The sequence below is a fragment of the Muscardinus avellanarius genome (genome assembly GCF_963383645.1).
Source record: "Muscardinus avellanarius genome assembly, chromosome: 3".
In the NCBI taxonomy this organism is placed as follows: Eukaryota; Metazoa; Chordata; class Mammalia; order Rodentia; family Gliridae; genus Muscardinus; species Muscardinus avellanarius.
Genome location: NC_137788.1, coordinates 110,050,557 through 110,078,208, shown reverse-complemented (window position 1 = coordinate 110,078,208; position 27,652 = coordinate 110,050,557). Strand labels below are relative to the sequence as shown.

The 27,652-nt window shown below is 48.1% G+C and overlaps 1 protein-coding gene across 2 annotated transcripts; it reads right to left on the bottom strand.

Annotated features, from left to right (window-relative positions):
* Positions 1-1,542: 1,542 nt before the first annotated feature.
* On the bottom strand, positions 1,543-26,798 carry UAP1 (UDP-N-acetylglucosamine pyrophosphorylase 1; the record flags this gene model as incomplete). 2 transcript variants are annotated; one of them, XM_080690835.1, is made up of 9 exons in its annotated part: positions 1,543-1,635; positions 3,290-3,356; positions 8,656-8,844; positions 10,219-10,359; positions 12,122-12,315; positions 15,909-16,081; positions 17,501-17,676; positions 19,256-19,460; positions 26,519-26,798. In XM_080690835.1, the coding sequence occupies 9 exons, from the start codon at positions 26,796-26,798 to the stop codon at positions 1,543-1,545; spliced, it is 1,518 nt and encodes a 505-aa protein (XP_080546961.1). The 2 variants fall into 2 exon arrangements, with proteins under 2 accessions (XP_080546961.1, XP_080546962.1); XM_080690836.1 differs by lacking the exon at positions 8,656-8,844.
* Positions 26,799-27,652: the final 854 nt, after the last annotated feature.

The window sequence follows — 27,652 nt, the reverse complement described above, 5'->3', positions numbered from 1 at the left end:
TAGAGAATGGAATGGGTAACAATGGCAAATTGGACCTCTAGATGGAACTTTAGATTCTTTTGTTTATCCAGATTTTTATGCTGGTGGTCGATCCATAATCGATAAATGCATTTATAAACCTCAGTATTTTCATGCAAACTGCAGTGTGTGTGTGTGTGTGTGTGTGTGTGTGTGTGTGTGTGTGTGTGTGTTACTGGGGATTGAACCCAGGGGCATTCTACTTCTGAGCCACATCCCCAGCCTTTTTAAAATTTTGTTTGGTTTTGTTTTGAAACAGGGTCTCTACTTGAGCTGAGGCTGGCCTCAAACCTCTCCTGTCTCAGTCTCCCAAGCACTGGGATCGCAAGCATGTGCCGCCACACCCAGCACAAAGGCACAAACTGCATTTTAGATACAGAGGACCCTTACTGATGATCAATGATCTCTGGCCCATGTTTAAAGAATCACCTTGCCCACTTTTTCCCCCTAAATTCTTTAGTTTGGGGGCAGGGAAGCGTGTGTTTGTGCCGATAGTGACGAATCTGCCTGGGGAAATCCAGAAACCATGTTCTTTCAGATTCCTACGTGCCACAAGTTACTTAGGACAAGAGTAAGTGAAGGACTCAGAACAGGGCCCTCAGCTCAACACCCAACATGCTGGCCAGGGAATTCTTGACTGCAGACGGCCATCCCGTCCTTCATGTGGCTACTCTACTCCAGTGGCCCGGCACCACCGTCCCAGCTGCAGACACGCCAGGTGCCTCTGGGGCACCGTCTTTGGTTGGGAGCTATGTAGAGGGATAAGAAGACACATCCAAGCCGGGCGCGGTGGCGCACACTTGTCATCCCAGGACTTGGGAGGCTGAGAGAGGAGGATCACAGGTTCACGTCCAGCCTTGGCAACTTGGTGAGGCCCTCAGCAACCTAGTGAGGCCCTGTTTCCAAGTAAGAAATAAAATCAGGCTGGGGGTGTAGCTCAGAGGTAGAATGCCTCTGGGTTCAATCCCCGGTACCTAAAAAATAAAAAATTAAAAAATGAAGATGCCTCTGGGTTAGCTGGTCTGCGGCTGTGGCAGTGGCCGGTCCTCCTCCTGGGCTTTGTCTCCTGGGCTCTCTCCCGAGCTTCACGCTTTCCTGATGAAATAATCTCCTCAAGGTACAAATGACACTCCAAAGACAAGAAGATTAATTTATTTCACTGGCCAATTGTTTTCTTTAAAAAATTTCATGTGATAAAATAAAGCAAATTTTAGTACCATAAAAGCTTCCGACATGTATGAGACGTGTCGTCACTACTTCAAAATGCAGGGATTCCAGCTCTGAGTCCAGGGACGGCTCCCGGCCGGCGGCCACAGGCATCCCAGCAGTGACCCCGGCGTGGGACACGAGGAGACGCGCCGTGGCCCAGAGTCGCCTGGACCTTGGGACGTTTGTGGTAGTTCTGAGAGTTCAAGACGCAAAGTGAGACCCTGTAAATGCTCAAGCGTCCTTCTTCCCAGAGAGGTCCTGTAGGCTCAGTCTCTCAAAACTAAAAGCTCCCTCCAACTGTACAAAAGGGAAGAGTCACAGGCCGTTCTTCACCAGCTCATGAACTCCGCTCTCGTCGATGATTAAAGGCGCATGGAACTCTCTATCTGCCACGTAACTCTCCAGTCCCTAAGAGAAGAATCGAAATGCAGCACAGTTAGAAAACGGGTGGGTGCAGCCGGGTATACAGATGGTGCATGCTTGTAATCCCTACACTTGGGAGGTTGAGATATGAGGACTGCAGGTTCAAGGCCAGCCTCGGCAACTCAGCAAGACCTGACACCCTTGGGCTCGATCCCCAGTATTCAGAAAAAGAAAAGACAATGGGTGAGTGCTTGCTGTGCAGCGCTGGCTGGAGGGTTACGATAAGATGCAGAGCGTGTTGACAGAGCAAGGTGTGATGGAGAGCTGAGGAGCGAAGCGCCCGCTGGGCATGGGCACGCTGTTGCCCAGACGAAGACCGCAGGATGCAGGCCGGAGGACAGCCCCAGCCACTCGAGGCAACCCCATCCAAAATAAAGTAGGGCTGGGTGTAAGTCGGCAGGATGGCCTTGGTTTCAATCCCAAATACCACACACGCAAAAATGTATTTCCTTTTTAAACTAGACCTAATGACTAATTTACAGAAGCATAAAACAAACAAGCCAGGCGTGGTGGTGCACGTCCGTAGTCCCAGTACTTGGGAGCTGAGACAAGACTGCAGGTTTGAGGTTAGCCTCAGCAACTTGGTAAGACCCGTTAGACCCAAAATGGAAAAAATTAAAATAGCTAGGGGGTACAGGCTGAGGCAGATACCTTATGGTCCAATCCTAGTTCCAAAAAACAAAAGCAAAAACAAAAAGTTCCTCTGATTATAATTTCTCATTTTCCCTCCCTCCCTCCCTCCCTCCCTCCTTCCTTCCTTCCTTTTTTTCTTTCTTTCTTTCTTTCTGTTGCAATTCTAGGGACTAGACCCCAGGGCCCTGCACACACTGGGTAAGTGACTATGAGTTCTAGAGGTAGTAGGAGGATACTCATTCTTTCTTCCACAGTCTCACCCTATGAAGGTAATTTCTAAGCGAGATACCCGCCCATGAACCATGATCTTCCTGTCTCAGCCTCCCAAGTGCTGGGCTTACAAGTGTGGGCCACTACATCCTATTTTATTCTTTATTCTGAAACAGTCTCACTAAGTTGCAGAGAACCTCCCTAAGTAGCTGAGGCTGGCTGTGAACCTGCGATCCTTCTGTCTCGGCCTCCCAAGTACTGGGATTACAAGTATGTGCCATCACTCCCGGCTCTTGTTTTGTCTTAATTCTTAGGTCTAAGTTGCCACGTGCCTTGAGCCTGTGTGCTCCCCTGCGCCCAGCGTGTTATATATATGCTTGAGAGCCAATTGCACTTCAAAGGCAGGTGAAATGGACTAGACGGTGTGGATTTCTGTTAATGACAACTGACTCAACCAGACACAGACTCAGTAGGAACTGTGGAAGAGAAGCCCTGAGGACCGCAGCTTCTCGGCTGGCTCCCGGGCAGGTCCTGGGCAGGACTCCACGGGCCAGCCTGCCGACACATAAGCAATGCAGATTCCTACTCAAAAATCATTTTATTGCTAACTTAAAAATAAGTGTATTCAAGAGGCTAATTAACATATCCATCTCCTCAAGCCAGGCTAACTACATCTCCATCTCTGTAAAACGTACTACCTTCTTGTGGTGAGAACTTTAAAGTTCACTCTTTAAGCTGTCTGGAAACGCATACTACTTTATAAAAGAGCAAGGTCACGCTACCAAGGCGAGCTCACCTCCCCGGCGTAGGAGATCAGAGGAGAGACTTCACACTGGATCGGCACGTCACTGACATCCTTCAAGCTAAGGAGACAAAACCCAGACAGGTGTTAGAGGCTTGCTCCCATCAGCTGCCGAGCGAAGATGGCGGCCGTCCCGAGAAGCCTGCAGGGACACACTGCTCCTGCTCGGTGGAGATGGGACCCTTCCTGAGGGCAGGGCGCCCCGAGGCCACGGTCAGCACGGCGCTGCTGGGAAGGGCCACAGACACGCGGCCCCGACTACAGCTCACTCTTACCACCTCCGGCCCCCTCGTGCTTCACTGCGCACAGACCGCACGTGGCATGCAGGCCAGCGCTGGGGCCTTGACGTCAGCCTCTGTGTTTCATGGGAATCATTACCGAGATCTTGTAAGTTGGCTGTGACACTAACATCCTACAGCCATCCTGTGCGGTGCAGGTGCCAACAGCCACATTTGGCTGCTTAAATGTAAAACAATTAAAAATAAAAATCTAACTTCTCAGTCACATGAATATTTCAAGTCTCAGTAGCCACAGTGGCTAACGATGACCAAGTTGGGTAGCAGAGAGAGAACATTTCTTTCAGTGCAAAAAGTTTCAATTGGACGGCACTATCCTAATGGTCATTTAAATTATATGACCCCAACCCCCAGATTAGCCGAGTTAATTTGTTCATCATGCTTTAAAGATTTCTGTTAGCGATAGTCCCTTTTGAAAGTGCTGAGGCAGAGTACACTGGAGCGAAGGCCAAGCCCAAGGCCCACCCGCCTGATTTGCAATTGCAGGCTAGTATTTACAGCCATTTGCAACCCTGACTGTCTAGACATCTCGCATAAAGAATGGACAAACAGCGCTCTCAGTACGACAGCCCTCACTGCTGCACAATCCAGGAGACGCACACACAGAAGCCCAGGCCTGCTGCGGCCGCAAGCCACAGCTCTTCTGTGCTTTCCTGAGTATGAAGTTTCAATCTGGGGAGTCAGAACAATCAGAGGGCTTCTGAGGTTAGCCACAAGCAGTCCTTCCCCAGATATAGCCTCCTGGGAGAAAGGATCCCGACACCCTGCATCCTACTGGGCCTTCCTCAGCCCTCGACTGTCCACCTGAACCAAGGCCGGCCACCCTCTTGGGATCATGCCTGGTCATCCTCACAATGGCCTCTGTGACCACAAAAACCATACCCAAGATTTAGCTCAGGCCCCACCCTCCCCTTGACGTGCCTTACGAGCGACCTGCCTATTCACTTATGCCTACAGAAGACAATTGACAAACACCTGCTAATGCCCTCATCCTGCAGAGCACTGCCGACATGGCACAGTACACAATTATACTCCTCAGAATGACACGATGTGCCGGATGCCCAGCAGGACGCAGGAAATGACTCCCTCGGACAACACACTCCGCCGTGAGGACTGCCCGCGCCCACGGCCTGGCAGGCCTTCCAGTGCTTGTAGGATGAATGAGCAAGTGAACCGTGGACGCAGAGGCAGCAAGTACAAGGGAAGGAGGACCACAGGCCGGCACGCAGCTCACGCAGGACCCTCGGGGAGGCTCGGCCACACTCGCCAGAGAACAGAGAGAACGCCCAAGAGGGCGTACATGGCCAGGCCCTGAGAAGTGCAGTGTGCTGAGATCAGAGCATGCTCTTGACCCTGGGGAATTTTGAATACAAAATGTTTAATTTTAATAAATTTCAAAATTACAAAAAAAAAAAAAAAGCCGGAGGAATACCTCAGAAGTAGAAAGCCCCTGGATACAACTGTCAGTACCAAAAGATAAAACACACACACACACACACAAAACACACCCCTCCCTTTGCCATACTGCAATGATATCCCAAGAAACTAAGAAAGTCAAGTTTAGTAAACAGCCAGACGCCCTGAGGAGGCGAGACAGGTGCTCCCACCACCAGCTGGGTGGTATCAAACCTGGTAGGCAAATGAGCCCGATCCTTTAGCCAAGCATCCTGTCCGTAGTTAGCACTGATCAGGAGCATTCAAGTAAAATATAAACATAATTTCATTTTGTCAAACCCCGCATTCTTGCTTCCATTCTCTCAGGGTATTTCCACACTCTTTCTTTCAGGAAGCACCTTCTTTTCCTCTCTCACCTCTACATAGTCTTCCCTACTCTGAAGGCGCCCTTTTGTGCTAAGCGTTTTTAACAGGAACTATTTTAAGTCTCTGATGTCATTTGGGGCTAAATTCCCATCTCAGTTCATTCTACAAAAGGCTAAACTAAGTAACAGAAGGGGAGTACCAAGCACACAATCCAGATAAGGAGCAACTTTACTGTTTGCACACAGACCTTAGCTAAGACACCTGAGTGCTGTTTTCAGCTGTGTGATTAAAAAATGTGTGTGTGTGTGTGTGTGTGTGTGTGTGTGTGTGTGTGTGTGGTTACTGTGGGTAGAACCAGGGTGTCTACCCCGAGCTGCACCCTCAGTCCTATCTTATCTCACTTTTGTCAGAAAGGGCCTCACTAAGTTGTTGAGGTAGACCTCCAATTTGCTACCCTCCCGTGCAGGAGGCCAAGTACTAAGGCTGCAGGCATGCACTACCACGCTCAGCGGAAACTACTTTAGGTTAACCCAGACCGCTGGCATGGTGGTGCATGCCTGGAACCCCCAGGCTTGGGAAGCTGAAACAGTAGCAGGTTCTAGGTCAGCCTCAGCAACTCACTGAGACCCTCCTCAAAATAAAAAAATGAGCAGGGCATAGTGGCACAGGGCTGGAACCCCGGTACTTGGGAGGCCTGCAGCAGGATCCCCAGTTTGCAGGTTCACACCAGCCACAGCAACTTAGTGAGGCCTTCTGCAACTTAGTGAAGCCCCCTGTTTAAAATTAAAAGATAAAATAGGTCTGCGGGAGCAGCTCAGAGGTAGAATGCCACTGGGCTCAATCCCCAGTACCACAAAAGAATAAAATTAAATACGGCTGGGGTTGTGAGGTTCAATGGCCCTGGGTTCAATCTCCAGTACGGACGGAAGAAAAGAAAAAAAAGCAAGCAAGCCATGGTTCAATGAGAAGGAAATTCAGAATCAAAGTTATGCTTCTTAAATAATAAACTGGGTGTGGTGGCGCACGCTTGTAAATCCCAGCATTTGGGAGGCTGAGACTGGAGGATAGCAGTTCGCGGGCAGTCTTAGCTACTTAGTGAGGCCCTCTGTAACTCAGTGAGACCCTGTTTCAAAATCAAAAATAAAAAATTGGGCAGGGGTGTAGCTCAGAGGTCAAATGCCTCTGGGTTCCATCAAAAAAAAAAAAAAAAGATGGATTAAAAGATGGATTAAGTTGGGTTTGGTGTGCATGCCTGTAATCCTGGTATTTGGGACTCTGAGATAGGAGGATCACAAGTTTGAGACCAGCCTCAGCAATTTAGCAAACTCTGTTTCAAAATTAAAAAAAAAAAAAAAAAAAAAAAAGGGGGCCGGAGGAGGAGGAGTACCTCAGAAGTAGAATACCCCTAGATTCAACTGCGGTACCAAAAGATAAAATAAGATAAAGCTGGGTGAAGCTGGGTGTGTGGCACACACCTGTAATCCCAGCAGCTGAGACAGGAGAATGGCAGGTCCAAGGACAGCCTCAGCAACTTTCCGAGGCTGTAGCCGAGAGGTGGAAGAACCCTGGTTCATTCCTGGTGCACAGGGCCTCTGCATCCCAGCTCACATTACAAGGCCTAACGGTCAGGTGAGAAGACACTGCGAGCCCTGAGGTCAGCCCTTGTCTACAGGACCACAGCCAGAGATATCAGCACGCCAGGCCTGGTCTTTGCAGGGCAAGGCCAACAGGCAAACTGTGTGCGTGACCACCATCCATGGGCTCTGCTTACCTGCAAACTTCCACCTCCTGCTCCCAAGATTCCTCTAAAATGTAAAACTAAGACTACTCCTATTGTCTCTGAAAGCACAGCAAAAATATCCCACTGTCTCTTTAGCTATAGAGATAATCCAAGCCCGGCACAGTGGCGCACGCCTACGATCCCAAGACTCCAGAGGCTGACACAGGAGCGTTGGTTCAAGAGGAGCCTCAGCAACCTGGGAGGAACCTGCCCTGGTGTCAACCCCTAGTCACACACACACATGCACACACTTAAAACCTCTGTTAATACCCAGACTAGAGAGAATTTTGAGCTGAAAATGACCTGCTGTTAAGACAGACAGAAAGATACTCGCTCCAAAGAGTAACAGTCTAAAGTTAGCACAGTGAGCCAAAAGGAGGGCTCTTGGTGAGGAAGTGAGCAAGTGTCGGCGCACGGCAGCCTCGCACTGAGTGCGGCGCAGGCCCAAGCCCACAGGACAGTCTTGGAGCTGCTCTCACCTAACCTCCACTGCAGCCTAAAGCACGGGCTGGGATCCCAAACTGTTCCCTGCCTGCACCTGCTCTGGGCCCCTGGTCATTTCTTAGCAATCATGCGCCTGTCTCCAGCATGCACCGATTCTGAGTTAGTGCCGTCCAGACAGACACCTGCCACCAAGAAAGCAGAGCCCGGTGCAGCTGTAGCCACCTCCCCACAGACCCCGCGGCGCGCAGCCCACGGCATTAGTCCCGGTGCAGCCCGCCACCATGCACGCGCAGGCCGCGGTAGCATATTTACTTGTGCTTGCCGTCAGTGGGGGTGGCCTCTGACTTCCTGTGTGCGGCGTTGCTATGTAGGAATAAAGACGCGTTAATGGGGCAGACACAGTCAAACAGCGACACTGAAGCTGCACGGGAGACCCTGTGGTGTGCACGCACGTGTGGCAAACTGCAAACCTGCAGGTGGGACCTGAGCGGTGGAAGGACCAAGGGTCGCAGAGGAGGTGAGAGCCGCCTGCCAGCAGAGGCCCGCGCTGACACGGGCGGCGGCTGAGGGGCCTCTGCCCGGCGCCTTTGTGAGCTCGGCTGGCCATCCCGCAGCACCCCAAGGTGGGCAGAGCGCTTCCTGGCTGCACACACACCACGGGCCTTGGAAGGACAGGCATGTGTGGGGTGGGCCTCCTGCTCTGACTTCTGGAGACCACGCCTGCCTCCAGCGAGCTGTACTCCCTCTCCCTCCCTGGCAATGGGGAGGCTTGGTGGGTCAGGTGGCGAGGCCGGAGGCGGCGGGGCAGCAGAGGCGAGTGGTCCTTGGAGGCTGGGGCCCTGCAGCACGCTGCCACTGACAGGCCACAGGCCATCCAGGACATTGAGAGCGGCCACGGCGGGCACTCATTCCCCGGCATGGCGGGACCTTCCCAACCAACGACTCTGAGAGGAGCAAAGTTGGCACTCTCTGTGAGGGGCAAGGCCACTGCCGTGTCATACCAGAAACTGCCCAGAAGCTAGCACTTGGCTCTCCTACATGGTCCAGGAGCAGGTCAGAGATGGAGGCCGGCAACTCACCGGGGAATGGCCGGGAGGCGGGAGCCATTCTCGTCGATGAAGCGGCCCCCGGCGTTGAGGACCCAGCAGTGGTGCAGGGACAGCAGGGCGTGCCTGGCGGTAGTGGGGTTGTCCTTCCCATTCTGACTGTCCGCATTCTTCAGCGGGGAAAACTCGTCTTCCCGTAACACTTCATACACCACAAACTTCCTAGAGAGAAGCCAGAAAGCCTTCTTCCTTACAAGAGAGCTGTGAGTGCCACTGCTCCGCCCGGCCCTCCAGAGCCCTGACGACGCCCGCGCAGCCCCGGGTGATGGCGGAGAAGCCAGTGCTCACCCCGACCCTAACACTGGGGCTTTTCTTCTCTGGGACAAAATGAAAACTCACCTCCAACCCTAATCATAAAGCACTTCATCTTACATCAGAAACGGCTAGCCGGGCGTGGTGGTGCACGCTTGTAATCCCCGCGCTTGGGAGGCGGGGACAGGAGGATTGCGCAGGTTCGAAGCCAGCGCAGACCCTGTTTCCAAAAATAAAAAAATAGGTCTGGGAGTGTAGCCTGGAGGTAGAAGGGCTTCCAGGAACCCCAGTACCACCAAAAAGAAACGGCTAGAAATCTCAGTGCACAAAGATCGCATCATCATCTTTTCTGAGGGAAAAACTGATTAAAGGATGCTTTAAGCTGGGCACAATAGCATGGCTGGAACCCAATACTTGGGAGACAGTACCTGAGAGAACCTAGTACTTGGGAGACAGTACTTGAGAGAACCTAGTACCTGGGAGACAGGAGGATCTAGGCTAGCCACAGCAATATAGTGATGAGACCCTATCTCAAAATAAAAACATAAATTTTAAAATGGCTGGGAGTATAGTTCAGTGGTACAGCACCCCTGGACTTAGTTCCCACTACAAAAAAAAAAAAAAAAAAAAAAAGGATGCTTTAGAAATACATATGAAGCCGACGCAGTGGCGCACACTTGTAATCCCAGCACTCGGGAGGCTGACTGGAGGACCCCAGCAGGACTATGGCCAGCCTCAGCTACTCAGTGAGACCCTGTTTCAAAATAAAAAATACGAAACAGGGCTGAGGGTGTAGCTCAGAAGTAGAATGTCCCTGAGTTCAATCCCTAGTACCGCAAAAACCCCCAAAAAACCAAACAACAACAACAACAAAAAACTATATGGAGAGACTGATCCTAGACAGCTACTCTGCCTTCTGCCTTTGATGTCGGTCAAATTCTGACTTGCACCTCATTATCATATGTGATCCTTATGGCTGCATGATCTAAAAGCATGTCTACTGAGCCACACCGTGGCGGTCAGCTGACCCAGCTCAGCACAGAGGGGCTGCTCATCTTGACCTGTCACCTTTCGCCCAACTCTGAAGGAGATCTAGATCGCCAACCAGCTGCTAATGGGAACACGCGCAGTCCTGCAGTGAAGGTCCTCAGGAGGGGCGAACCTAAACTGCCCCCCGGGGAACGAGATCTGAATGCACACTATCAGACATCCCTGAGCAGCTTCCCGCCCGAGGGGAAGGCAGCGTCTCCTTCTCTTTAGTCTACTGGGGTGTTCAAAGCATACTTTGCAAACTGGAAGATGTCGAAGACAAACTTCTCCATCTTTATTCCGTTTGGCTTGTCTGGCTGGATTAACTGCCCCTGGGAATCCACATACGGAATCTTCTTTTGAGCCACATGGTGCTGCAACCGTGGTTCATAGACACTAAGGATTCAAGAGAGAAGAAAAAGAAAGAATCACTTTCCGCATTTAAATGAAAATCTGGGGAAAGGTCCTGGGGATCGAAGCCAAGGCATTCTACCACCAAGGTACACCCACACCTTTTTATTTTGAAACAGGGTCTCCCTAAATTGCCGAGGCTGGCCTCGAATCTGCAATCCTCATGTTTCAGCCTCCCAAATATGGAGGATATAGGTATGTATCACTATGCCCAGCACAAATTCATCAACACGCAGTAGGAAGACTTTTTTTTGCGTTACTGGGGATTGAACCCAGGGGCATTCTACCTCCAAGCTACACCCTTATCCCTATTTTACATTCATTATTCTTGAAACAGGGCCTAAGTAGCTGAGGCCACTGCAAACTGTAACCCTCATCTCAGCCTCCCAGGCAAAAAGCTTTTAAGTCCCAGTCAATATTTAAGTATTAAATGAATATATTTACTCCATTCATTTCCTTATATTTTAAGAACCGAATTAGATTTTCGCATTAAAAAATAAACACACACATGTACACACAGAGTGAGCACCAAGGTTTCTCCTATTATTTCTACATCTTTCATAAAATGTTCTCTTCCCCTGGCAAGGAGCTCCCTTCCAACGGAGGACGGAGAGGTGAGTATTAAGAGTTACTATGAGCTGGGCGTAGTGGCGTAGGCCTGCAATCCCAGTACTTGGGAGGCTGAGATAGGAGGATCACAGGCTCAAGGCCAGCCTCAAAAACCTGACAAGACCCTTTTTAAAACAAAAATAAATAGGGCTGGGGGTGTAGATGAGAGGCACAACTCACCTAGAGTCAATCCTCAGTACCAAAACATGCATACACACAAGTTACTGTGGTGAATTAATAACACGGCCGCAAGCACAGCCCACGGAGGACTTGGGCCTGGGCTGATGGTGTAAACGAGGTTCCTGAGGGTGGCAGGTGACACTACCCCAAGAGGCGGGAGCCAGATACAGACATGGAGGGACACAAGCGTGCCGCTGGCCTCTGCTGACTCGCCTAGGGAAGGCCGGCGTCCACGAGGGCACTGAATGGTCTTTTCTAAAGGGGGCGGTCTGGCAACTAGTCAGGGTGCCTGTGAAAGGGAGAGCTTGGCTGGCCCGATGGGATCATTCCGAATGTGAACACGTGCACACGACATCACACCGCGCCCCACACAATACAACTGTTATTTGTCAATTAAAGAATAAAGATTAGCTCTTTATTTTAAAAGTAGGCATCGTTACGAACGTCTGAAAGCTATCCAGTGGACCTGCGGTGAAAACGCCTTCCTTGAAAACCCAGTGGGATCAGCCGCTCTTTTTAGGACCGCGGCTCGACTGTGCTGATGTCCGTGCAGGCCCCTGGTCTTGTTCCTTACTCTTTGCACACGGTTCCAAGTGTTGGTCTGGGAAGCAGCTGAATTAGAATTTTTACAAATAGGAACACCCTGGATCTGCTTCCAGAAGTTCTGATTCAGTTGGGGTAGGGTAGACATCTATTTTAGAAAGCTCTCAGTTGAAGCAGAGTGAGTGGTTCATTTCTTAACTCTGCCTCAACCCAGGCCAGCACATACGGGGACCTGGAGGTGGGAGAAAAGGGGAACGCTTGGCTGCAGGTAGCAGTGAGCGCTCCTGCTCCCAGCTTGCGGTGTCTTACTGCACAATCGCACCGTCAGATAACGTGACCCTCAGGAAAGAGGCAGAGGCGGTGGGACATGACCGCGGTGCCTCTCATCACGCCACGCCAGGCCCATCTTGCGTACTTGACCACGTCTCTCAGAAACGGCACGGTGAAGAAGTGATTGGCGATGTTGCCCGCGTTGAACAGCAGCCGTCCGTCCGAGCTCCGTTTCTGCGCCGTGGCCAGGGAGATCTCGCTGTACTCTACCACCTGGTACACGCCGTCCACGCGGCACACCACTCCGACGGGCTCGGTAGGGTTCGTTTTCTCTACCACCTGCCATCAGAACAAGGCAGAGCAGAGGAAGAAGGAAGTCAGGGGGTGCCCTGCTGGAGGTGGGCACAGCGGAGGGCGCAGCTGCGACTCCGTGAACTGTCCTGAAGGTGTCAGGCAAGAGGTCTTTAACTTCAGACAATCACCTATCTGTACTCTTTGCAGTGCTAGGGATTGAACCCAGGGGCATTCTACCTCCGGGCTACACTTCCTGCCCTATTTTTTATTCTTTATTTTGAAACTTTCTTTTATGTCTCACTAAGTTGCAAAGGGCCTAAGTAGGTGAGGCTGGCCACGAACCAGCGATCTTCCTGCCTCAGCCTCCCAAATGCTGGGATCACGAGCCTGCACCACCACGCCCAGCTCCTAACTATACTCTTTGACAGACCACTCAAGTGGAAATGAAATGCATTAGCTCTTTCCTATGTATCAGTTAACTGAACTGGGATATAAGTATCTTCATACACACAGAGCCATATCATACATAAATCATACAGAACTAGAATTAAATGAGGAGCTATATTTCCCAAACATCTGGTATTTTTTATTATTTATCCAAGACACACTCAACTCTCTTGAGAATAAATAAAACTTCGATGGGATTTTCAAGAGCATAAAAGACAAGACTTAAGGCACCTTTAAGAATAATTTTCCAGGTGCGCTGTAACTCTCCACCCATCAAGAGCCAATGTGACGCACTTACCTGTACCCCTGCCCCCATGCTGGGAGGAACGCTGCATGCATGACATCACCTCTCAATCTGCTCCCTCCTCAAGATGCCGTTCTTGAAATCTTTTTGTGTGGTTTTGGTGATTGAACCCATGGGCATTCTACCTTTGAGCTACACCCTCGACTTCCATTTTATTTATTTGGAAACAGGGTCTTGCAGGGTCGATGGGCATCTCCTATGTGCCGAGGCTGTCCTCAAACCTGTGACCTCCTGTCTCAGCCTCTCAGTACTGAGATCGCAGGTGTGCGCGCACCACCACCCGGGCTCACACACCCTCCTGGGCCTCGCCCTGCGCTGCCCAGATTGCTGCCTCCTTTGCGAAGAGCACTTCCTCGGCTTTTACTCATGAACGCAGCATGTCCTCGCATTCAGGGACTGGACAGGAGGCAGGAGGTGGACAGGAGGCAGGCACGGGATCCCACTCCAACTTTAGCCAGAAAATTTGCCATGTTCATCCATTTCGTATGCTTTAATTTGGTTGAAATAAGAGATTCTATGCTGAGCCGGGTGTGGTGGTGCATACTTGTAATCCCCGCGCTTGAGAGGCTGAGACAGGAGGATCGCACAGGTTTGAAGCCAGCCTCAGCTACCGAGTGAGGCTCTCAGCAACTTAGTGAGACCCTGTTTCCAAATAAAATATAAAATAGGCCTGGGAGTATAGCCCAGAGGTAGAAAGCCCCTGGCTCTACCCCCCAGTACCACACACACACACACACACACACTACAGAAACTCAGAGAACTAGACTAGAAAGATGCATTAAATAGATGATCTAAACCAACTCTGATTATTTTTAGCGTCAGAGTTTTCTGAGAACTATCTGTTCAATCTCTTAAAACTTACAATGGCAAATGTAAATTTTCAGCATCTGAATATAGCTTTGCATTAGATTTTCAGATTAATTTAGAAAGAAATGGCATTGTTACAACAGAAATCTCCAACCAAGAAGGCACGCACACCCCATGCAGCCTGGCTCGTTCTGTCAGAGCCCGTGTGGTTCCTGCTAGTGGCAGGAAGGCCTCCTGTCCCATCAAAACCCTGACATTGCTCTAAGTTTTCCTCTAGTGTCCTTGTGGCTTCACTTTTTCATCCTTAACTTTGTAATTTATTAAAAAGTGGTGTTGGTATGAGCTCTGAGGGAGAGATTTACTTTAATCTTAGCCAGCCACCTCAATTTCTACCACTTTTTGGGATGCTGCACTTTTGGTCTGAGTGAATCACCGCTGCTTTGCACGTATTTAAGGGTCTAACCCACACACCTCTCCAATGCGCAGTGTAGCTAGCACTTGCACTCAACTTGTTGTGGTTGTTGTGTGCCATGACCCTCCGGTCTGGGCCTCCCGGCACTAGAACAGCAGGCACGCGCTGCCAAGCAAATGCCTTATTTTTATATGGAAGTTTTCATGCCTACAGACTTGTTTCTCAGTAACCCACTTTCATTAATCTGTCATTCTGTTCTGGTCCTAGTGCCACTCGCCGAGTTACCTGGTTTTATTTTCTGTGGTACAGGGGATTGGCCCAGGGGTCTTCTACCTCTGAGCTCTTCTCCCTATTTTGAAACAGCGTCTCACTAAGTTCCTAAGGCTGGCGGACACCTGCCTGGCCTCCCAGGTGCTGGGGATGGAGCATGTGCTTTCATGCCCGGCTCCCACCTGCTTCTTATTTATAATCTCCTTTCCTTCCGTATCAGCATCCTTTTTCAACATTTCATGGCTAGGTAGCTTTACCTGTTAATTCTAAACTCTGTAACTGTTTTGTCAAAAGTCCCCAAAGAAGTATCGCTGGCTACCTGATTGGGATTGCATTATGCTTTATTTAATAAGAATGGATATCTTTACAGACTTTTGGAAAAGTAATGTTTACATCAATACCTGTAAGCCTTCCAATATTTTTAAGATCTTGCATGCTTGTTGATTATTTTACTCCTAGGTATATCATGTATTTTTTTCTGCTACCATAAAGGCCTATTTCCTACATTATCATCTACGTAACTTAAAAACTGTTGAAAAGAAGAATGTCCTAGGCTGAGGCAAAAAGAACGTAGGTTTATGGCCAGCCTGGGCAACTTAGCAAGACCCTGTGTCTAAATAAAAAGTAAAAAGGGCTGAGGACACTGCTCAGTGGTAGAGTGCCCTAGGTTCAGCTCCCAGCATCCCCCCCCCACACACACACAAAGAACAACAATGCCCAAGACAGAGCCTTATTATGTAACACCGCAAACCTCCCTCCCAGATGTCTGTGGTCGTCCGAGCAATAATCAACCTCCTCAAGTGTCCTTATGCCCAACCCGCCCCTCTCCATTTTATTTATAAGAACATCACGAGATACCTTTCCAGACACCTTAATGAAGTAAAAAGCTACTGTTTCTAGCCTATTTTCCTTACCTAATACTCTAGAAAGTTTGTCATAGGAAGAGTAGGTTGATTTGATTGAATACAACTTGATATCAATGATGATCGCTAACTTTCCCAGGTACTTACAAATCATCCAAACATGTTTTTAACTCTTGTGACTGACAAATATGCAATGTTACTTCTGGAATCAAATGGTGCCGACTACAGAAAAACCGTGGATGTGGACTGCTCCTTTACTTTAGAAAGAAGAAAAGTTCTAAAATACCCAGATGGCCCTAATAAGCTTCCTCAGATTCCTGGAATATTTACACTAACAGAAGTACAGAAGCAGGCGTGGTGACACACGCCTGTAACCCTCGGACCTGGGAGGCTGAGAAAGGATCTTGGGTTCCAGGGTAGCCTTGGCGACTTAGTGAGACGTTGTTTCAGAATAAACATAAAACAGGGTGGTGGGGGAGGTCAGAGGCAGGGTGCCCTGGGCCAATGTTGCATACTATGAAGCCTGAGGCCTCACCTTTGCCCCGCAGTCTGCTCCTTTCTGGATGCAGAAGCCAATGAAGCGCGGGTCTGCCACTTTGACCAGTATGTTGTCCACACAATAGACGTGGACACTCCAGACGCCCCTCCGCTCCATGTCCTCCACAATGCCATGGGCTGCCAGAGCCCGATACAGACCACCATTGCCATCTGGAGAGAAAGCACAAGAGCCCAGCGTGGGCAGCACACGAGTCAGTCATGAGGAAGGGCGCAGGTGTTAAGGGACACCACAGGCTCCGAGGCTGCTAAGCAGACGGAGCCACAGCATAACATTTTTACTGCAGGACCAAACAACCCCCAAGGCCATGCTTTCTCCAAATTCAGCCTTTTTAAATAATGTAGTCCATGATATACTATGCATTAGAGAATTCTTTACCAAGCAATGATTATTTCATAATATTTCAAGTTTTATTAGTATTTATATGATTCAAATTAGCTCAATATATACAGCCACAACACACAACTTCACCCATCTCAAAAATAAAAGTGTACCTGGGTGTGGTGGCACACACTTGTAATCCTAGTACTTGGGAGGCTGAGACAGGAGGATTGCAGGTTCATAGCCAGCCTCAGCTACTTAGTGAGGTCCTCTGCAATTTAGTGAGACCCTGTTTCAAAAATAAAGAATAAAAAATGGGGCTGAGGGTAGAGCTCAGAGGTAGAATGGCCCTGGGCTCAATACCCAGTACTGCAAAGTAAATAAATAAAAGTATGTGAGCATTTTATATCAAACCATTGGTTAAGAAATAAAGCCGAAATGAAAGTCAATGGTGATTTAAACAAAATTCAAGTATAAGCCTCTACTTCTCCTCCCCTTTCCCTTTTCTTGAGTACTAGGGATTGAACTCAGGGGCATTCTACCTCTGAGATATACCCCCAGGCCTATTTTTATTTTGAAACAAAGTCTCATTCAGTTGCTGAGAGTCTAGCTAAGCTGCTGAGGCTGTCCTTGAACCTGCGATCCTCCTATCTCACCCCGTCCCTGGCTCTCCTTATCTATTTTTTGTGTGATGTTTGTTTATTTATTTTTTGGTGGTACTGGGAATTGAAACCAGGGGTGCTCTACCTCAGAGCTACACCCCTAGCCCAGTTTTCTATTATTATTGTTGTTGTTGTGTGAAATGGGGTCAGGTTGTTGAAAGCCACATTCTCTCTAGGGCAGAGAGCAATAAAGCAATAAAAAGTGTAAAAATGTGTCCGTACCACCATTGGGTATTCTCTTCTTTATAAATCACTGCCACATGGCAAAAAAAAATTTTAAATGATTTTTTTCTTTTTTGCAGGTCTGGGGATGGAACCCAGGGGCATTTTACCTCTGAGCCACACCCCCTGTCCTATTTTTTATTCTTTATTTTGAAACCGGGTCTCACTAAGTAGCTGAGGCTTTCCGCGAACCGCGATCCTCTGGTCTCAGCCTCCTGAATGCGAATGCTGGGATTACAAGCGTGCGCCACCACGCCCGGCTCTATGATTTTTAAACATACAAATCATCATATTGAAAGGAAATAAAAATGTAATGATTTATGTTATTACTATTATAGTCACCGTTAAATAAAGATGATCACAAACCTGGAGCCATTGAAACTTTGTCCTTCTCTTCCAAGATAATTTTCCCATCAAAACTCATAGCAGGCAGCATTCCCTGCTGGAAAAAGACAACATTCTCTTTCTTCAAACCAAAGTATCTGTGCCTGGTGAAGAACTCCGCTGTGGCCTCCACTGTCCTGCCGCTGGTCATTATGTACCTTAAGGAGAGGAGCGGGAGGCCTGGTGAGCAGCCATGCCACGTGACTGGGGCAGAAGAAAGGGCCGCTGCCCGAGCACTGGGCACCTTGCAGGGTGCCTGCTGCTTATTTTGATTTCCTTCAAATTCCTTAGTTACTACTCAAGAGAAATTCCTTCAACAATTTTATCAATCCAAATGAATAAATCTAACAATATATTTTTGGTGGCACTTGACATTTATCTAACAATTTAAACATTTCCTATGCCAAAGAATTTCTAACTGGCTTAAGTAAAATTTAGAACTCTATGAAAGTATATTCTAAATCTAAAACTTCTATTCTACATAAATAAGGAGAAAAGATAACTGCAGTACTGTCTAAAGATCTCTTGAGGATCTTTTGATAAAAATCTAAAATGGAACCTAGGCTCCGTCACCTTTCATTGAGAATCATAAAAGTCTAAATATATACTCTCGGAAAAAATCATCTCTACAGTCCCAGTTAGTAACTGCAGTAGTTTTGGCCTTATGAGAATATACACTACTTAGTCGCAGCACTCGGGAGCAGCACTCAATTCTCGCTGAATACCGAGTGAAGACAATGGCATGCGCCCGCCAGCAGCTATCAGCGTTTAATGGACCGTGCTGGTGCTGTGGACTACAGGTACACACTCAGGGCGTGATTAGAAGTGACGAAAGCTGGCTCAACTGCCCTGCGGGAAGACAGGAGGGAGAGGGAGCCCACCCGGAGGGCAGGGGGCCGGGCTACGAGGAGAGCGCTGGCATTCAGAACAGCCACTCCTCGGAAATCCCTCAGGAGTCAGGATTCCAGAAAATAGCTACACCACCCTGGGACTTCCATTGAAAGCTTAAAAAAAAGCACAGAAAATTACAAAGAAACAAAACACACATTTTCAAGAGCACCAGAAAGCTGCAAAAGCAGCAAGGGGAGGGCGTGAGGGGTGGCCGGCACTCAGCCACTTCCCCCAAACTGGTGCAATCCAAACTGCCCTGGGAGGCTAATCACAAGGCTCAGTCAACACTTCCAACAGGAAAAGCAGAGTCTCCTGTCACTCTCGGTGCCTAGGAGACGAACACTGGCCAGGACACCAGGTGGCCACCGCAGGAGTCAACGCAGCCTTCCAGATGCTGTGTGGGGAGGCTACGAGCTGGGACGGACAGCAGCAGTTTCTAGGCTGAGGGCCCACGGGGTACACGGAGCATGGCCAATAGATCCCGCCCAAGGCAACAGGAAAAGGAAAGAAGAGACTGGAATATGACTGGAATTAGACACCTCAACAGCAATAGCTTCAAATTCAGAGGAAACGAGTTTTCACTAAAACCCTACCCTAGACCAGCGCTCCATTGGTGTGAAGATTCTAGCCTGGGAGAGTCCACAGGGTGCCTGAAGGCACTCCTACCGGCACTTAGTTAGGGATGTAAAAGTCAGAGGTGAGTATATGTTGCTCATTAAGGCCAAGGAGATCCCCAATCTATCGACAAGACATACAGAGTGAATTCTAGATAACATCTACTTAGGAGGGAGTGTACTGTATTGAGTGTTACAGACAGTATCTGGACACTCGCGAGACCCAACTTACCATGGAATGATGCACCTGTTGCCATAGGATTTCTCGGCTAACTGCTGTAGCTTCAGGATACGCTCTGCTTGAATCTGAAAAAGGGTCTTATGGGATGGCAAACCGACATCATACATCCCCTTGGGATAGGTGACTCCGAGTCGTGTCCCCTGTCCTCCAGCCAGAAGGAGAACTGCCACTTTGTTTTGAGAAATCTGGAAAAGTCCTAGAAAAGAAAACACTTGTATCACAAAACCTCCGTAAATCAACACACTTCCAGAGTAACATCAGCAAAGGCTCCTCAGCTATCTGCGTGAGACACGGAAAGCAAGGGGTCAACACAGACTCATGGGTGGCCGTCCTGAGCTTTGGGAGGCCCTAGGGATGGACCCAGGGTTGTTCTACCTGACCTACATCCCCAGCCCTTTTTACTGCTTTTGAAACGGTCTCACTGAGTATTGTGCTTTGACCTTGAACCTGCGATCCCTAGCCCAGTCTCTCAAGTACTAGGATTACTGGTGCACACCACCAGGCCCAGCTATCTTGTTAATACAAACACTTTTGTTATTAAAACAATTAAGCCTAGCTGCACATCCCAGAGACTCAGGAGGCTGAGGCAGGAGGATCACAAGTACAAGACATACCTGGAAAACTTAGCAAGGCACCGTCTCAAAATTTAAAAAAAAAATTAAAAAGGTATGTTTCTAAAAAAGGGTTTACTTCCAAGTACTGAAATAAATAAACATGAACCCACCAAACACCGAAAAATGAATGATATACTTAGTACACCAGTAAGATACTTTCTGATAACACCAGAAAGGAAGGGCCAAGACATATTTTAAAGGCTTTGCAAGAACTATTTAATAGATGTGGCCAGACAAGAAAAAAATAGGCTAAAAGAAGATACCAAGTTTTCAGGATGAATGATATTAAATTGCCTCCAGTCTATGGATTAATAATCAATAGCCATTCAAATACACGGGACACACTATTACCCTACAAATGCAGAGGAGAGAGACCTTCGCTGAGGGAGGCAGTACAGAATAGTACTTAAGAAGCCAGGCTCTGAAGTCAGGACACCTGGTCTGGAATCCCACTCCACAGAGGGCATGACAAGGCTCTCCTGGATAAAGGAAATGTTCTCTATCTTGATTGGGTGTGGTGGTTATATAGGTGTATACATTTGCAAAGAAAATTATCTATTTTATTGTATATAATAACACTTTTTTATACTGGGGATTGAATCCAGGGGAATTCTACCTCCAAGCTACACCCTTCAGCCGCATTTTATTTTTTATTTTGAAACAGGGTCTTGCCAAGTTGTTGAGGGTCTCGCTAAGTTGCTGAGGCTGGCCTCAAACCTGTGATCCTCCTGTCTTAACCTTCCAAGTACTGGGATTACAAGCATGTGCCACCTCGCCTGACATTCAACTTGTATTAAAATATAATTACAGCCTAACCATATAACTAAATTATATCTACAGCTATAATTAAAGTATAATTACAGAGCCAGAGGTGTGGCTCAGTGGTAAAGCAGGTGCATAGCATGTAGAAGGCCCTGGGTTTGATCCCAGTACCATATGGAAGCTAAATAAATTTTGTAAAAATACCATTTTTTTTAATGGACCATTTATAGCAGTTCAGAAAAATACAAGATCCTGTCTTTTCATGGCTGACTCAGTACTTCTGTTCTTCTATCTGGAAGCTGTCAGTCTTCAACAGTCAACTATTCAGCAATAAGTAACTCAAGACATTCAAGATCCAAATGCAAACAAATCAAGCTAGGAGAGCTAGTGAAAGGCCACTGCTCGGAGTGCACTGAAGACAGCGCCCACGTCCTGCCACTCTCCATTAAGGCCCACGTCATCACTGCACAGCACACGGTCTCTGTGCCCGAGGGAGCTGGGAGAGGCTGCCCTGAAGCGACGTCTGCCGAGCAGGAGGAGCGGCAGGGTGTCAGATGACACCAGCAACGAGCGGTCTCCTAGTCGTCTGTGTTTCATACTTTGATTCACATCTTATGAATTCCTGAGTGAGCTCAGCACTGGCCAGGCCCGAGGGGGCAGGGTGGCCGCCACTGACCACAGCTGGCCCTCTGCACACCAGGCCCAAAAGCATGCAAAAGGACAACATGCCTCTGTACTCAGCTTGTGCAGACTTTTCTGGGTCATCATTCCCTAAACAATATAACAACTATTTACAGAGAATAGATATTGCATTAGGTATTATGGGTAATGTAGACATGACTTAAAGCATAGGAGAAGCCAGTTATTCCTCTGATAGAGGATTAATATCTAAAATATACAAAGTACTTAGAAGACTCAACAGTAGAAAAAAAAAAAACCCAATTAAGAAGTTAACAATTAGCTGGAGATGGTGGCACACGCTTGTAGTCCCAGTACTTGGGTGGCTCATGTACTTGGGAGGCCAGTACAGAAGGATCACGGGTTTGAGGCCAGCCTCAGCTACTTAGTGAGACCCTCCACAACTTAGTGAAACCCTGTTTCAAAATAAAGAATAAAAGATAGGGCTGTGGGTGTAGCTCAGAGGTAGAATGCCCCCGAGTTCAATCTCCAGTTCTGCAAAAAAAAAAAAAACAAAATAAAATAAATGGACAACTGAACTAAACAGACACTTCACAAATGAGATACAAGTGGCCAATAAATATATGAAAAAATAATCAACATCACTAGCAGCCAGAGAGATGCAAATCAGAGCTGCACAGATCCCCTCTAACCCTAATCAGAGTGGCGAGCATCACGAAGTTGAACAATAAATACTGGTGAGGATGTGGGGACTGGAGCTCTTCGCTCCTGTTGGTGGGAGTGCAAACCAGTGCAAATCAGTGTGGAGTCCTTGGAAAACTGGGAATGGATCCATGATCCAGCTCCTGGATAGTAGCACTCTTAGGTATCTTTCCAAAGGGACTGAAATCAGAATATTATAGTGAATGTATGCATACCGATGTTTATAGCAGCACAATTCACAAAAACCAAATTGTGAAGCCAGCCTAGTGCTCATCAGCAGACGACCGCATCACAGAACTACGGGATATACACACAATGAAACTTCACTCAGCTATCAAGAACAAAACAATGTCATTTGCAGGAAAATGGAAGGACCCGGAGGACACATGTGAATCGAGACTGGCCAGCACAGAGGTGAAGGGTCCTAAGCTCCCTCCCATCCGCAGAAGCCAGGGAGTGACGGATTCCAGAGGGGCTCAGATAACGGAGGCGACCTCAGCGGAGCCTGGGGGTGGCCTGGGGAAGGGGCGGGCGAGGAGGATCAGTGAGGGAACTACTTCCACCAGTGTGTGTATGCGAGAATGACACTGTCAGTCCTGTCCTAGGAGGGGAGGGGAGGGGCACCACGTGCATGTTTGCTGCTATAACATGATCTGCATTATGGTGGGAGACCATGGTGCACCTGTAAAAGGATAAAATAAAGTATAAGAGAGAAAGTTTTATTTTGAAAGCAGGAACTTGCTAAGTCGCTGAGGCTGGCCTTGACACCTACCATCTTCCTGTCTCGGTCTCCCAAGCCTGGGATTGCAGGCGTGCCCTCCATGCCTGGCTGGGACAGCTTTTACATATCAGGCCCACCTGCTCATCTGCCCGCCTGCCTGCCTTCTTTCCTTTCCTTCCAAACTGGAGACTGAATCCAGGGGCATTCAAGCTACACCTCCAGCCCTTTTTATTTTTTATTTTGGAGCAGGGTCTTACAAGTTGCTGAGGTGTCATTAAGATGTTGAGGCTGGCCACGAACCTGTGATCCTCCCAAGTACTGGGATTACGGGCATGAGCAACTACACCTAGCTATGTATCAGGCTTTCTAAAGACAGTACACAGTACAATGAGCACTCAGAAGAGCTGAGCATGGTGGTGTACGCTTGTAATCCCAGTACCCGGGAGGCTGAGACGGCAGGTTTGAGATCAGCCTCGGCACTTTAGTGACAGTCTGTTTCAAAATGAAAAATAAAACTGGACTGGGGGTACAGCTCAGAGGTAGAATGTGCCTGGGTTCAACCCCTGATACGACATACACACACATACACACAGAGAAGGAAGAGGAGGAGGAGTTCAAAACACTGTATTATAAAATTCGAACTGTCAGTGCTGAGTCTACATTTTTTTCTTCATTAGAACATAACTACAGTCTAAGGACATTTTCCAGAAACTATTCTAGGTATTTTTTTATTAAAAAGGTTTATAAGCATGTTGTATATTTCCATAATTTTCACCTATTTAATTTTTTTAAATTCTGAAACAGGGTCTCAAGTTGCAGAGGGCCTCACTAAGTTGCTAAGTCTGGTGGCAAATCTGTGATCCTCCTGTCTCAGCCTCCCAAGTACTGGGATTACAGGCATGTGCCAAGCCCGGCTTAATTTCCACATGTAATCTGAAGTTGACTTGGATACCTGAGACTTAATTTTCTTTCTCCTTTGCCTAGAATCAAATGGTCCTTGTTGTGATCTCCCCAGTATATCACTGTAACTTTTAAGAGTTCAAAAATAAGAAAATAAAAGAACTTTAAAAATTCCCTTGATACAATTACCAGGCTCTTCCTTCCCACTATCCAAACTATAATAGCAAAAAAAAAAAAAAAAAAAAAAAAAAAGGCAAAATCTTCATGATAGCATTCTCTTCCCTTTGATAACTTGCCGTACACTTTATTTGGTTATGAATTTGCAGACATATAGCAGCTTCTGGTTAGGTGAAAAGGATGTAATGTCGATTACAGAGTCTCTTTCCCCACCCCTGCTGTTTAAGCAATACAAACACTGCGTCTGTGAGACTACGCCAAAAGGAAGTTTGCTTTGCACCTTCTTGTATTATACTTGGCTCCCATAGCTCCAGAATACAGTCTAAATGAAAAGCCATAAATGGAGACTAGCTCCACAGATTCCAACAAAAAGGTTATAAAGAAGATTAAATTACAGGATGTCTCCATTATTGATTATTCTATTACACAAGCCCCGGCTTGGCCTTTCTCTAACAGGTAGCACTGAGACCCAGGAGAAGCCAGCAGTGGAGGGCTGGAGGGCCAGAAGAGGCCCGTGTGCTGTCAGCTCAGGGCATGGTCTTTTGGAAACCAGGGAAGGAAGGAAGAAATAATGAATCCAAGGTGAGCAAGAGTCGTGGCGTATCACCCACACTTCCCACTCAGAAGCCACCTCTGCAAGTCACCGCCCATCTTGGCAGCTGAGTCCCTTCTTCATAAGCCAGGCTAGCCACTACCACAAGTGTTCAGATCTGAAAGCCTCCCCCAAGAACATCCGATTATTTTCACACTTCTTTTTATCCTCTAACCCTTTTAGATGAAATGTCATATAAAGAGCAAATACAGAAAAATACATAGAAAAAAGTAGAAGTACTCTGGCAATGGGAAGATGAGGAGTCAGAGGCCTACCCTCTATACATGAGACAGCTTTCCTGGTAGTGAAGCCCTAGGGCTCTCGGGAACACAGGTGAATAATCAGTGAACTTAGGAGCCTAAGCAAGATACAAAGAGGTGTACGCAAGGTTGCCAGTTACCTTGCTTTTAGCAGAGGTGAGAGGTGGGATATCAAAATGAAAGAAAAAGTAACAGTAGCCATGATATGGTGCAAATACATATAACACATAAGATTGTATCTGTAAGCTGGGCAAGGTGGCCCTCCCCTGTAATTCAAGGACTTGTGAAGCTGAGACAGGAGGATCAAAGGTTCGAGTCCAGCCTCAGCAACTTAGCAAGGCCCTCCGCAATTGAGCAAGTCCCTGTTTCAAAAAAAACACAAAAACCAAAAAACAGCTAGTAGTATAGCTCAGAGGTAAAATACCAGAGTTCAAGTCCCAATACTAACAATAACAACAAAGTATCTATAATATTACTGCACATCTATAAAAGGAAACATGTACACAACCAAGTACTAGGTACTAATGTGAGCAAATAAAACTTGGATGAAGTTGTAGGCAATTTCTGTTATTTTAATATTAGTTTCTGCAATAAAGTAATGTCTTCTTAAGGACAGGAAGTTCTTAGTCCAATCTGCTCATTCACAGTTAAGGAAACGAAGCCCAGACTTGGCAAGAGGCATTGCGCAAACACTCAAGGGGCTTGGCTCCAATATGTAGTCAGCCTTTGTTTTTGGAAAGGAGCAGCAGATTATAAAAACCACAGTTCTCAACTAGGTGTGGTGAGTACTTGGGAAGCAGAGGCAGGAGGATCACGGGTTTGAGTCCAGCAGATCCTATCTCAAAATAAAAACTAAAAAGGCTAGGGGTGTAGTTCAGTTGTAGAAAACCACTGGGTTCAATCCCCAGTGCCACAAAATCAAAAACAAAAATAAAAAAATTCCAGTTCTCAATTCCTCCAAAAATCTACGACGTTATTCTGCCACCCTCAAAAGCACAATTAGTGCTAATTCTGCCAATAGATCCTATGACATGCTTTAGAATAAAAGGCTTTGGGCAATTCAATAAGCACTCCTGACCCACTCGAACCGCACAATTGTTCCAGATGATACCTGACATGCAAAGACAAGTAAAACAGGCTGCTTTCACACGTTCACAATGAGATGAGGAACATAAATAAAACAACTCTCACTCTAAGGCAGAATGGAATAAAGTATGAACAACCAATTCCAACTTGGGACACCAAGGAATCAATGTAGCAGGGTGCGGTGGCACATGCCTGCAATCCCAGGACTTGGGAAGCTGAGATGGGAGTGTTGCGGGTTCAAAGCCAGCCTCAGCAACTTAGGGTTTGATCCCCAGTACCAAGAAGATGCAGAAGAGGAGGAGGAGAGGAGAAGGAGGAATCTAAGTGCCCCAGAGCACAGCACCACTGGCCACTCCCAGAGATGGCCTTCCCAGCGAGGCAGCGAGGGGCCAGCAGAGCAGGAGGAGGCAGCACTCAGGCACCGGCCGTTACCTGGCTCACCTGAAACCTAAGAGCCAACAGGAACGGGAGAGGTGGAGGGGAACAAGACTGGGGTGCGGCGAGGCCAGGGTGGGCACGTCTTCAATCACACCAGCTTATATTTTAGCATCTGAGTTGGGCTTCAGGGGAAGAGCCTAACAGAAGCAGATGCTGGAGGCAAGTGACTTAAGTGAGGCCCTGGAGCATCGGAGGTGGAGGCAGCGCAAGGCCAAGGACGGAGCACTGCGGACCTTGGGAGTCGACCGGCCGCCTTTGGGTCAGGCAGGCACCTGCCGTAAGGTCAATGAGTCAACCCTGTTGCCGCCCTGGCCGCAAGAGCACGTCGCAGAGACCACTAGACAAGTAGCACCCGCGTGGTACCTTCCCTCTCCCAGGCCTGGAGCTGGTCTTGATCCCTGGTGGCACTGCCCAGCACCTCTCGGGGGACGGGTTCCATCCTTGCATCCACCTTCTCCTGGTGGGAGGACTGGTGAAACCCTTCAATGGCCTTTTGGAAAAACAAGCCCAGCTCCTTGAAGTCCATGGCCTGGAGCTCGGTGTAAAGCCCCGCCTGCTGGGCTTCATCCAGCTCCTCCCAGAACTGCAGCAGGTGGTCTTGTCCAGCTTCGGACAGCCGGAGTCGGAGGTCTTCAACATTCATGGTGCGCTGTAGCCACGCCTGGGAAAAGGAGGGTATAATTTCTGCACCTGTGAATCTGAGAGAGAAAAGAAGTTACTAGCAAATCAAAGCCTAAACTCCTGAATTAAGTCCAGGCATGCACTACAACCCTGCCATTTTGTCAGTGAGAGATCACACGCGACGTGGCCCCGCAAGACTGCATCGCCTGGGACACCACGGCCACCTTGGTCGGTGTTAAGTAGACTCCGCATGTTTGCACAGTGATGAACTAGGCTAACACCTTTTTCAAAACATTCCTGTTGTTAATCCATGGTGACCATACACTTAAGCACTCGCAATTAAGAGCATTCACTTCTGCCTTCCTGTCATCAGTATCCCTAAGAGATCACACTCGTGAGACAGCTATGAAGAGCGTTCAGCAGTAGGCGCTGCAAGAAGCACTTTATCTCTGTGGCCTCATCTAAGTTTTAGCAACTCTGGCATGTGAACCACTGTCACCACTACTTTCCAGCAGAGGAGACAGAGGCAGGGAAAGCGGCAGCCTGGCCACGCGTGGAGGGCCACAGACCCGCAGCCTGGCCCCCGGAAGCAGTTAGGGAATGCCTGCTTAGACTGATGAGAAATGGCAGCGGCTTGGAGGTGTAACAGCGGTCCAGCGACGGACAGGGCGTGGAGTGAGGACAGTTACTGAATGATGAGGAACCCTAGGAGAGCTTGGGTACGCGTGAAGAGCCGGGACAATCGGCACCTCACTTTGGTCACGCTAAGTCTGTATGTCAGATGACATCCACACAGGAATGCTGGCACAGCAGTTTAGAGCTAAAGATACAACATTCAAGGTCGCCAGCATACACTATGGCGTTTACCTGAGGCTG